At 34.6% G+C, this 12,218-nt stretch overlaps 1 protein-coding gene across 3 annotated transcripts in view; it reads left to right on the top strand.

The window, feature by feature from the left end:
- Window positions 1-10,904, top strand: part of lrp4 (low density lipoprotein receptor-related protein 4) — a 109,985-nt gene extending 99,081 nt beyond the window's left edge. The window contains exons 30-39 of one of the 3 annotated variants that reach the window (XM_056257849.1): window positions 130-264; window positions 2,807-2,915; window positions 3,147-3,339; window positions 5,610-5,723; window positions 6,563-6,665; window positions 6,750-6,814; window positions 6,905-6,992; window positions 7,095-7,236; window positions 7,506-7,583; window positions 9,776-9,864. In XM_056257849.1, coding sequence (XP_056113824.1) covers window positions 130-264; window positions 2,807-2,915; window positions 3,147-3,339; window positions 5,610-5,723; window positions 6,563-6,665; window positions 6,750-6,814; window positions 6,905-6,992; window positions 7,095-7,236; window positions 7,506-7,547 — 991 coding nt within the window. In that variant the 3' untranslated portion in view covers window positions 7,548-7,583; window positions 9,776-9,864. Of the gene's footprint in view, window positions 1-129; window positions 265-2,806; window positions 2,916-3,146; window positions 3,340-5,609; window positions 5,724-6,562; window positions 6,666-6,749; window positions 6,815-6,904; window positions 6,993-7,094; window positions 7,237-7,505; window positions 7,584-9,775 lie in introns of all 3 variants that reach the window. The other 2 variants (XM_056257847.1, XM_056257848.1) reach the window with 2 other exon arrangements.
- Window positions 10,905-12,218: the final 1,314 nt, after the last annotated feature.

The raw sequence follows: 12,218 nt of genomic DNA on the forward strand, positions 1-12,218 counted from the left end.
GAGAGAGAGAGAGAGAGAGAGAGAGAGAGAGAGAGAGAGAGAGAGAGAGAGAGAGAGAGAGAGAGATACTATAAATAGTTACTATATTTTTACTAATGAATGCTTTTAATCATTTTATTCTTTGGCAAGGTTCTTGTTCTGGACAGATTGGGGTCATATCGCAAAGATTGAGCGAGCGTACCTCGATGGCACAGACAGAAAAGTCCTCATTAACACAGATCTGGGATGGCCAAATGGCTTGACACTGGACTATGACACTCGCAGGTAAAAGAGGAGAATTAATTAAAAAAGGGGAGAGTTTCGATAATGATTTTATTGAAAGATGGTTCACATGTATAAAATGGACCTTAAACCCATTAACCCATATCAACAAAATTCTGGTGCACTTTTTTGGCCACATACACTGTCCAATGTTCCCTGTTGAGTGTATAATGCCTTTACAAACACAGTTTGGTCATTTATGGGAGTGACAACTGCATTATATGACCAAATTTGCTGAAAAATGCAGGCAGTGACAGCTGCATTAACAATAAATCCATACATATATGTTCAAACTTTAAGTGAATGAGATTGACAAGTTGACAACTGTACGTTATAAAAGGGTGTGACACTCAAACTGTCCCGTTCAAACAACAGGTTACATACCATATTTAAGTTTCTATTAAATAGCTATGTTTCCATCCAAAGTTGTGAATTTATCTTATGCTAAACATTGGAATATCGCATTAAAACATTTGTAAATGAAGCTCAGTTTTCAATCGAGCAAAATCGTCACTTGCTGGGAAATTGGCGCAAAATGTATGTAATAAAAATGTAAGCTGCTGCAGTCGAGGATCCACCTGCTGCCCCTCTTTAATCATACATTATAAATTACTTGCGGCTTAGAGACCGCAGACCAAATGTATTTTTGCATTTGGGAGCAGATACCTGTTGTTTGGGAGTGCAGTGGTGTGAGACAGTTCTTGGAGGTCATTATACCAAATCATTTTGATGACAGACTTTGGCTCGGATATTTCAGAATGACTAAAACAACATTTGAAATGTGTGACACGATTTACCCAGCTGGTTAGTCCGGTTATCCAATCACATCCCTTTGTTGAGGCAAAGTCACCTAAGTTGACACATTGAGGGATTCATTCGGTTTCCATCGTTTGTGCCTTTATCTGCTTATCGGATAAAAAGGGATCTGCCTCAATTGAGTGCATACTTTTTTAGAATTTAAAAAAAGTCTCCTGCCGTTCTTGCCGTTTCCATCCAACGTTTTTTTGAGGTATCGCAAAATTCACATAAAAATAGGTTGATGGAAACACAAACTAATGACAATCCCCTTAATCGTTCTCACGCTAGCCACGAATATCACTTGTGTAAAACGTAGTGACAGTGACTAAAGTAAAATATCATAGATGGCAAGTTTTATCACAGTTGACTCAACATACTTCCAAAAAGTTCAACAAAACAAACCCAAATGAAGAGTCCTCCAAGCACCAAAATAAGCCCAAATATGTGACCATATTCAGAAAATAAGACCAAAAAAACAACCAAGTGTTGTCCTTATTTATAAGCGACCAGAAAACCTTCTGTCGTTGGCATTTTCCTGAGAAAGGCCACCTTTGCATATACTAATATTACTTTGGTCAAATCAAACAGGTTGGCATTCATGCTTCTTGTTCACAGTCACGTTTATCACAATCTCGGTCATCGCAATTTCAAGGGTAATGCACACCAAATGATTTTTTGGAGATTCACTACCAAATTTAAACACTCCTATCACTAGATTGCAGTGTGTATGTGGCCTTAGATGAAACACACACACTATTTCTGTTTTTGAAAATCATTTTCATTTTAAATTTTGTTCTCTTTTCTTTCTTTCTTCAGTTTTACACCTAGCTATACTTTTTCAATGCCACTTTACCACTAACATCAACTGGCTTTGACTGTTCAGGTACTTTCCATGAATACGGTACAGTTAGTTCCCATTTTGGGGGGAAGACTAGCTACTGTAGTTCTGACTATTCATTTAGGTTACATTTAGTCGGTGTGTTTACACATTTTAATCATGACAACTCTCAAAATAAATGTACAAGGTTGTTATAGTTAACTAAAACTAAAATAATAAAAAATGACTTTAAATAAAATAAACATAACCCTTTTCCCCCCTTTTTTGTCTATTTGTCAAGCAACATTTCTCATTTTAATTTAGTTGAACTTGACGTACTAAAATAACTCAAACTGAAATACAATTAATTAAACTATATAGACAAAAGATTAATTTAGAAAAATGTTATATAGATATTGTATATAGAAAAACAAATTCTAAAAACTAAAAAATTGACACGACAAAATTACTAAAACTTTTACTAAAATTAAAATGAAAACAGAAAATATTAAAAAGATTTAAAAAATTTGAAAACTATAGTAGTATCTCAATTATACTAAAATGAAACTGTAGATTTATAATAGCATTTTAATTAAGAATAAACCGCAAGTAGGATTGCCTTGTATATTTATTTACTTGTGCCATTTTCATTATAATAAAACACATTACATCACAAATTGTGATTTTAACAGTATTTCGACATGTCCTAAATGTTGATAATTGCAAGAGCTGACAAAATATTTATTTTGAAATCCTGAGGCTTAATATTAACATTTTCTAAAGGCACCTCTCACTTTTGACGTTCTTCATTTGCTTAAAAAGATGTCTTCCTTAAAGCATTTCAGACTCTATTTTGTACCATTATCATGGCAAGTACCTTCAAACATTTTGGAGAATTATCACTGAATTATCACGTGATTTCATGTATAGGATCTTTTGGGTGGATGCACACTTGGACCGCATAGAAAGTTCTGACTTGAATGGCAAACTGCGTCAAATTCTCATCAGCCCCGTCTCACACCCGTTTGCCCTCACGCAGGTACCTTTCCATATCTGATCCTCACCCTCACTTATCGACTCAATGTGTGTCACTCACACCACCTCCTGCTCCACTGACCCATCCTCTCTTTCACTTATGTCTCTGCATTTATAACCTTAGCATGATGTTCTCTTCCTTTGCATCTTTCCATTTTCTGACCCTCCTTTTTCTTCCCATCTTTCTCCCCCCACCCCTCCCCCCCTTTTTTTTACCCCTTTTCTTTGTCTCCAGTTGAAACCGGTATACTCTCCTTTAACTCCTTTTTCCCGAATCTCACAGCAAGACCATTGGATTTACTGGACGGACTGGCAGACCAAGTCTATTCAGCGAGTAGATAAGCATACAGGTCGTAGTAAGGAAACTGTGCTGGCTAATGTAGAGGGCCTCATGGACATCATAGTGGTGTCACCACAAAGGCAGACTGGTAAGATTGACTTATTCGGCCTGAACTGGAGAGCTCAACATGTCTACATGTTTTACTTTGAAGGGTTTTACAATTCTTATGCATAGAACATCATATTTAAACATTTGGGAGATGCTGATGCACCTTATCTTTAAGGGGATAGTTCAACCAAAAATGAAAATTTTCATTTACTCACCCTCAAGTTGTTCCAAACCCATATGAGTTTCTTTCAAAATAAGAAGATATTTTGAAGAATGTTGGTAACCAGACAGTTGACGGTAGCCATTGACTTCCATAGTAGGAAAAAAAAAACTATGGAAGTCGTTGGGTACCGCTAACTGTCTGGTACCAACATTCTTCAGAAATTCTTCTTTTGTGTTCAACAGGAAGAAGTAAAAACTGTTAGAAACCTTAAGCTTAAATGTTAAGCATCTTTACCAGTTCCTATACAGCAGCGGTTCTCAACCCTTTTGACCCGAAAGCCCTTGATTTGGACTATTTCTGCTAGAATTATGACAAAGCTGCTTGTCTTCAAGCTTCTTTTATTAACAAAAAAACGCATGAGTATTGATATAATCAGTTTACGTTTTTTTTTTTTTTTTTTTTACTTTAAGTTTTAGTAATTTTGTGTGCTTTTGTCATTTTTATTTTTTGTTTTTTAATATTTTTATTTTAGCTTTAATTTATTTTTATTTTAGTTTTTAGTGATTTAAGTACTTCAACTTATTTCAGTTAGTTGTCAAGGTTTTATTTTTATCTTTTAATTTTTTTAATAATTTTTTTAATAAGTGTTTAATTTGTTTGAAATTTGAATAACACATGCCTATATTAATCCGAATTTTGGCCTATGTAAACATACTCATTCAGAATATCTATTGCAAGTGAGTATTCATTAATTATCCACAATTAATTTTGTCATTTCAGACGTTTAAAGATATTTGTTGTTCAATTAAAAGCAAAGTTTTGAAAAGGGAAACAGATTTTTCTACTATTATTTCTATTTTATTATTTAACATTATTATATTCTTATGTTATATAAGACATTTATTTTCCATTTATGTCATGTTTTTGGTTAGAATAAAAAAAATCTAGTTTAACATTTGAATTTAGATTACGATTTGATTATTTTAATATATTAGTATTAAATGTATTAACGAAATACTTTTTAGTCATCTTGAGGACGCCTGGTTGAGAATCACTGCTATTCATAGTTTTCAGTCATGTGTTGCACGGAGACCTGGAGGGAAAAACATACATAGAACTGCAACATTTTCCATCTCAAAAGAAGAAAAACAAAAACATGTGAACAAAATGCAAGTTTTATGTGCTTGTGATCCATATTCAGCATTTCAACCACTAAAAACTGCGGGACATTCTGAAACGCTTGACGTGAAAAACACTTAAAGTGCCTTAAAATACTGAAACATTGATGATGATAGATCAAATTCAGTATAAATAGTATTGATGATACATACTTTTATACAGGTGAGCAGATGAGCCCAGAATATGAATGCAATGCGCTGAATGGTTAAGCGTTTTCTTTATAATGGTTCATCTGCTTGCCTTTATAGTATGCATCATCAATAAGATGTATACTGAATTTGATCTTTTAATATCCCTGTCTTACTACATTAGTATTTATCACAAACCTGGTAAAAATGACTGGCGAGCAATGGAGGAAAGCCTTGTTTTTCCCTCCAGGTGGGCATTCCTAGACGTCATGTGAAAACTATGAATGCTGCAACCTTGGCTATTGAATTTCGTTTAAAATTGAGTAATTTCCTCTCTGAATGAAATTCTGATTAAATGATTTTTGTAAATCCAACCCCCCCCCCCCCACCCCCCCCCCCCCCCCCCCCCCCCCCCCCAAAAAAAAGTGTTTGGATTCTTAAAGTGAAATGTTATATATAAATCCTCTGATGGTCTTCGTCTGTGGTTCCCAGCCCTGATCCTGGAGCCCTAACATCACTGCACATTTTGTATGTCTCCCTGTTCAAAGAAATATGATTCAACTCATCAGCTCTTTAGAGGAACACCTGAAATGTATGCGTCAAATATGGGAGCCGTCCAAAATGTGTCCTGGACCAGAGCTGGAAAACACTAGTCTCATATATGATCTTTTGTTTGATTTATCGAATTTAAATCGAACAACGAATGTTGCCTATATAGTGTAGTTTTATCATAATTTCAAGATTGTTATTGGTGCATGAACAGTGAGCACATTAATGATGAATAAATGTTATAGTTGCCATTCAAATATATTGGTAACATTTACAATCCTTTCTTTCAAGGCACAAATTATTGCAGTGTGAATAATGGGGGTTGCACACACTTGTGTCTTGCGAAGAGCAACGGTTTTGTGTGCGCGTGTCCAGATGAGCCTGACAGCAGACTCTGCTCTACAAGTGAGTCCAACATGCACAGGAATCACTGTTGAACATTGAGATGACACAAATGAATAATTATATTAATGATATGACTGCGTTTACATCTACCAGATTACCATTTTAGTGGTATGTACTGTTATAGTATTTATTAATATTTTGAATTGGCTTTTATTTTTATTTTTTCAGTTTTCACTTCAATTTTAAGGTTTTTTTTTTTTAATCATGTACTTACTTTTTTTAGTTTTAGTTTTATTTAGCTTTTATTTATTTTTATTTAATTGAGTAATTTTAGTACTTCAACTTATTTCAGTTAGTTGCCAAGGAAACTAATTCTATTTTTTAAGTTTTTCATGTATTATTTATATAATTAACAAAAACTGTTTCAGTTTTGTTTTCTAGAAATTTGATTGATAGCTTACATATATGCCTGTATTTATAAGAATGAACATTTTCATTGAGAATATCCATTTTAAGTGAATATCCATGTATATTTGCATGTCCTTATTATTTATTATTAATACATTAGCATAAATAGAGTTTATTAGAGTTACATTAGAGTTTTCAGTATTCCAATTCTGCCCAGTGTTATTTTTGTCATCGAGATACTATATTTTTATCAAGGGTTCAAAATAGTTTTTAAAATATATTTTCTTTGTTCATTTTAATTTTTAAAGTTAAAGGTTTATTCTTTTTTGTTTGTTTGTTTTTGTCATTTGTAATAGTCTTTAGTTGTTTGTTTTTTTGGATGTCTAAATTAGTTTGTATTAATTATTATTTCAGTTTTAGTTTATTTTAGTACATCAAGTTTCAAATAACCTTCCTATGGTATAATAACCCTGATTCTATCTCTGGACTAGTCTCTGGTTACATTCCCACGGCACCTGAGAAGGGCACCATGGGTACCCAGGCCCCTAAAAAACTCCCCACAGAGAAACCTCACAAAGGCCTGTCGGTGGTCAAGTAAGTCAACTGCAACCATCCAGTCAAAAAAAAAAAAGTTTTCTTTAAAGAATGAAGTCCAATCCCATCACTTTCTCCTCACAGTTGTACAGATGCAAGTCTCAATCCAGAGGACTGCTCTCAGAACCATGTGGTGTCTGCACCTCGGGGTAAATGGATTACAATTCTGTTGTATAAGAATAATGAACATTATGAAGCAAGTGTGAATGAACATTTACATTTTGACCATTTCTATAAAGACGAGAGCCCTCATATCAGCTACGTGATTGGCGGAGCTCTGTCAATTTTGGCGATCCTGATACTCATAGCTGCATTCATTATTTACAGGTAGGTCTCCAGGTTTTATGAAGCACTTTATGAAGTTTCATGAATTCATCATTTTTCTCAGCTGCTCATACTAATTTTTTTGTTGTTGTTTTTGCTTTCCAGGCACAAAAAATTCAAGTTTGCAGATCCAGGAGTCAGCAACTTGACTTACAGCAACCCTTCGTACAGAACTTCAACACAGGAGGTTAAAATAGAAACGGCCCAGAAACCTGCAATACACAACCAACTGCGATATAAAAAAGAGGTATTGTTTATTGTTCTTTCCATTTTCACCTTCACATTTAGATGAATGTAAATTGTTGTTGATCAGTACATCAGCCAAGTCAAGTCACCTTTATTTATATAGTGCTTTATACAGTACAATGATTGTTTCAAAGCAGCTTTACAGTGATGACAGGAAAATACTGTTTTTTTGGCTGTTGTTCATAATTGTTCTCATCATTTTGTGAGCAGTATTCGGATCTCTTTACAGAGTCCCCACTCATCTTTTTTTCCCCATGTTTTCCACGGCAGCTCAATCATCCTTACAACTCCCTTTCTCCTTTCATCTTTTGACATCCCCCTTTTATTTTCATCAGAATGGCAAACAAGGTAGTCATAAAAATTGGGAAAATGTCCTTGCTTCCCTAATTTGAAGTCAGCCTTGTGATTGTGACCAACTGTTATGCTCGATCTCAAATCCAGCATCCCAACTTTTTCTTCGTGCATGTAATCAGTTTGAAAATAATTTCTGCATGAACGTGCAAGATATCATTTATAGATGTTACTAAGATGATGATGATATGATATAAAGAAGTGTTTTCTTAGCCTATACTGCCTGAGGTAGCATGAGTTGTGAACCTTTTCTTTTGAAGTGCAGTGGTGTTTTTCTTTATTCTTAAAGTCAGCATGAAATCAAAATGTACCTTATTTACTTTGTTAGTGCACATTACTAGCCTTGTGGTGAACAGTTCATCCGTGCAAGTTGATTCTTTGCAATCTTCGATCCAAATCTGAAAATGTACTGGAATAGCCTTCCTTCTCTGATGACGTCAGTTTGACAGTTTAGTTCTTACATTCTCTCCAGCTGTTAGTCTGCTGCGAGCTGAGCTGAATGGAACGCCCACTTTTTCAAGATCTAATCCATTTTTTCTCATGCAATATTCCGTTTCACTCTGAAAGTATGTCACAATACTGAAGTCGGTCGCAACTTCCGTTCACTGTGATTTTAATGCCATATAAAAAGAAATACTGTACTGTTTAAAATCACCATTAAGCCCCCGAACCAGAAAATGACAAGTTATAGAAGTAAATGGGTTGTAATATACTAATAATAACATATACTTGTGAAAAGTGCACATAACTGTATTTTATTGAATGTGCACTTTAGTGTATTTCAAATCTTAAAAGTATATTTTTTTGCAGAAAGAGTAATAACAAGGAAATAAAAGGCCACTTAAGTGTATTTAAAGAGTACACTCTCAAGACTATTTTTAACACTTAAGTACACTTGTTAAGTGCACTTTATAATAATGTCAAATTAAGTTACTTTAAAGTACATTTTACGTTTTAATAATTTTTGTCATGTTTTTAAGTACACGTATTTTGTTGTGTTGACTAACATACTAAATCACATGTGAAGCACTTGATTAGTTTATTCAATATGAGATTTAAAGTGAATATAGTTTAAATGTAGTAAATTGCAACTTCATCAATATGTGTAGTTACAAATATATTTAAATTCATGACATACACGTTTCAATAGAAATTACATCAAAGTATATTTATTTTAGTTTACCATAAATGCATGTCAGTGCATTCAACAGTAACTTTAACCATATTTCAGAGATAATAGAAACAATTTTGAAATCACATATAAAGATGTACTTAAAGGATTAGTTCACTTTTAAAAAAAACTTTTGCTGATAATTTACTCACCCCCATGTCATCCAAGATGTCCATGTCTTTCTTTCTTCAGTCGAAAAGAAATTAAGGTTTTTGATGAAAACATTCCAGGATTTTTCTCCATATAATGCACTTTACTGGGCACTAAACGGTTCAAGGTCCAAATGACAGTTTCAGTGCAAACTCGTCCTGTTCGAACTCGTTCATCAAAATGAACAAATCTTTTTCCGAGTCAATTCGTTCATTTCGGTCGTTAAATGAATCAAATGACTCGTAAAAAGATTTGTTCATTTTGATGAACGAGTTCGAACAGGAGAGTCACACAGAACAGAGCGACGCGAGCATGTGAGCTTATAAAACTTAAACTTTGTTATTTATTTTTTAAATGACCGATCGTTTCGCTTGATAAGACCCTTATTCATCGTCTGGAATCGTTTAAAGCCCTTTGAACAGTTTGCACTGAAACTGTCTTTTGGACCTTGGACTGTTTGGTACCCAGTAAAGTGCATTATATGGAGAAAAATCCTGGAATGTTTTCATCAAAAACCTTAATTTCTTTTCGACTGAAAAAAGAAAGACATGGACATCTTGGATGACATGGGGGTGAGTAAATTATCAGCAAAAGTTTTTTTAAAAGTGAACTAATCCTTTAAGTCCTACTTGGGTGTGTCAAAAAAGTTGCATTTATTATAAATTTAAACTATATTACATTTTTATTTTAGTGCAATCAAGTGTCAGAAAACAATACATTGAGATCACACCTAAGTATGTTCTTGTAAAGTATGTGGTTTACTTAGATGTGTGAGTATTACTTAAAGTGAAGTGTACTACTTTTTCACAATAGTATCTCCAAATTGAGTTTAAAGTCACTTCTAATGGCAGCTGAATGTCACCTGTAGGTCCAGGGTGTTGGGGATGGAGGCTACACTAAAGAGAAGATCCGCATCGTGGAAGGCGTGTGTCTGCTCTCAGGAGAGGATCTTTACTGGGAAGACTTGAGACAGTTGAAGGTGTGTCGAGGAGCTGGGCTTCACACCTGCATGCGCACAGATACCGTCTCGCTTCAGGCAAGCTCCGCCTCTCTGAATGATGGAGAAACTGAACAGCTGCTGCAGGGCGACCAATCAGAGTGCTCGAGTATCAGCACCACCCTTGCCATAACGGCCCAACATCATAGTGCGCATCCCGACACCGGCTGGGTCCCGAACCGTAAAGCCTCTACTGAGAGCGAAGTGTGAAAAATGTACGAACAGACGCGGTCAACATGGAGGCAGACATATACGGGAAAACAAATGTCATTGGCGGTTTCACTTTAAAATCTGCCTGAAAAAGGCTTGAATGCACACTGTTATTAGAAGTAAAACAGGTAGGTACAGTCATATGGACCATATATACATATATATGCTTAAGCAGATGGTACAGAGGAAAGCTAATTCATAAATACACCAACAGCCAAATGAACTGTAAATAGATTTGAGACGGACCTCATACTTGAAAGTTTCCTTTGCATTACTCTAAACATCAGTAATACATATATAAAAATGGTACGTGACATTCTGGATTGGGATTGCCTCTAATGTCTTCTGACCTCTCGCTTTGGACTGCGCAACGCTTTTTTTGTGTCCTTTGAACTATGGAGAAGGTCACAGCACGCTGGAGTCAAAGAACAGACCTTGTGAGTAGGGAAAAAAAAGAAACACTGACTGATATTTTGAGCCTTTTTGTACACAAGAGAAACTCTTTGAAGTAAACTGCTTTTTTGTTTCTAATGCAAGCTTATATTATCTGTTCATGGACTATCAGTTTAGGAAATGCTCAGCATCCAGCTCTCATATTGTCATGATAAAAATGTATTTATGAACTTTCTGTACTTTGGATTGGGTTTTTAATGTTTTATTCTTTTGAAGTAGTTTTTAAAAGCGTTAGGACTGTTGAAAGACTCGTTCACAAAACCTTGTGATGGTGCCAAAGGACAGAATTTACACACTCATGAAGAATCACACTGAACAAATTACAGTCCATTTTAAAGAGTTATTTTGACAAAGATGAAGCCAGTGTATATATATATATATGTATGTGTATATATATATATATATATATAGAACATCGTTCTGGCATTTCTTGTTTGATGTTAAAATATGTTCCGAGTTTATATAGCAAACAAAACAAAAAACAGCCAACCAGAATCTGTAAAGCACCTTGCACTTGCACATGATTTAGCGGTCTATAAAATTATAGGGCTATGCTATTTGTGTAGGTGAATGCAACTGACTGGGTGAATGTCACAAAACCTGTCAGGATCATGTCCAGGTCATGTTTCCCCCAAAATGAAAAGGAAAAAAGTCAAGCCTATTTTTAAGAGTGAGCCCATTTTTTTTTTTTTTTTATTACTGTAACGCCATATATTCTCATTATTGTAATATATTTAAATTGTGTTAATGAGAATCCTATTTGAGAATAAATAGCTTGAGGACCATGTGGGAAATGTGTTGAACTGTCATGGAAAGATTCTCATATTGCAAAAGTCACGGCTAGCTGTGCATTGAGCTATTTTAATGCACGACAAGGCAAAGAACCAACCGAGTGCATTCAAATCACTTCATGCACAGCTAGCCGTGGATTATCCTGCTTATACCAAGGTTATTTGTCAGCATTGAAAAGTTAAAGTTGTTATTGATATTTGCAGCACAATATTTGACCGGAAGGGTTGGTTATTTTTTCATCGGTTACGGTTTCATCAGTTAGATAGATCTAGCATTTTGTCTACTTTAAATCACACACAGATATAAAGTAGTGCGTAACTTTACATTTATTTGAAAGAATGAGGCATTTATTTGCATTAATTATTGAGAGAAAGAGAGAGATGTGTATGTGAATTACCTGCATCTGTGCAGCTGTGAGTTAAATTCCTTAAAAAACAGTGACTTAACCCCTTCATTGCTAAGTAATATAATGTAGCAATTCAGCTATGCGAGTGATTTGTGTGTGTGTGTGTGTGCTTCAATGAAAGCAGCGTATTAATATAGAACAGTGATTAAACTGACTGGAACTACCTGTGCTTTAAACAGTTTTATTCCACCCCTTCTAGCCATTCATTATTGAGGATTCAGACAGGCCATTAATCTAAACCGACGTTTTATGCAAAACCATTTCTTTCTTTTTCTTTTTTTTTATTGGGTTTAATTTTACTTGGACATGGTTTTGTGAAATTCGCCCTATATATACTGGGAAATGTTTATGATGCTTTCAAATTTGTTGTGTACATGTTTATTTTATATAAAGATTATTTGAGGATGTTTTAAACCCATATGTGTTTGAGTTCTCAAAACTACCTTGGAGTCG

The sequence above is a fragment of the Rhinichthys klamathensis genome, unplaced genomic scaffold (assembly GCF_029890125.1).
Source record: "Rhinichthys klamathensis goyatoka isolate OS25496 unplaced genomic scaffold, OSU_Roscu_1.1 h1tg000145l_1, whole genome shotgun sequence".
In the NCBI taxonomy this organism is placed as follows: Eukaryota; Metazoa; Chordata; class Actinopteri; order Cypriniformes; family Leuciscidae; genus Rhinichthys; species Rhinichthys klamathensis.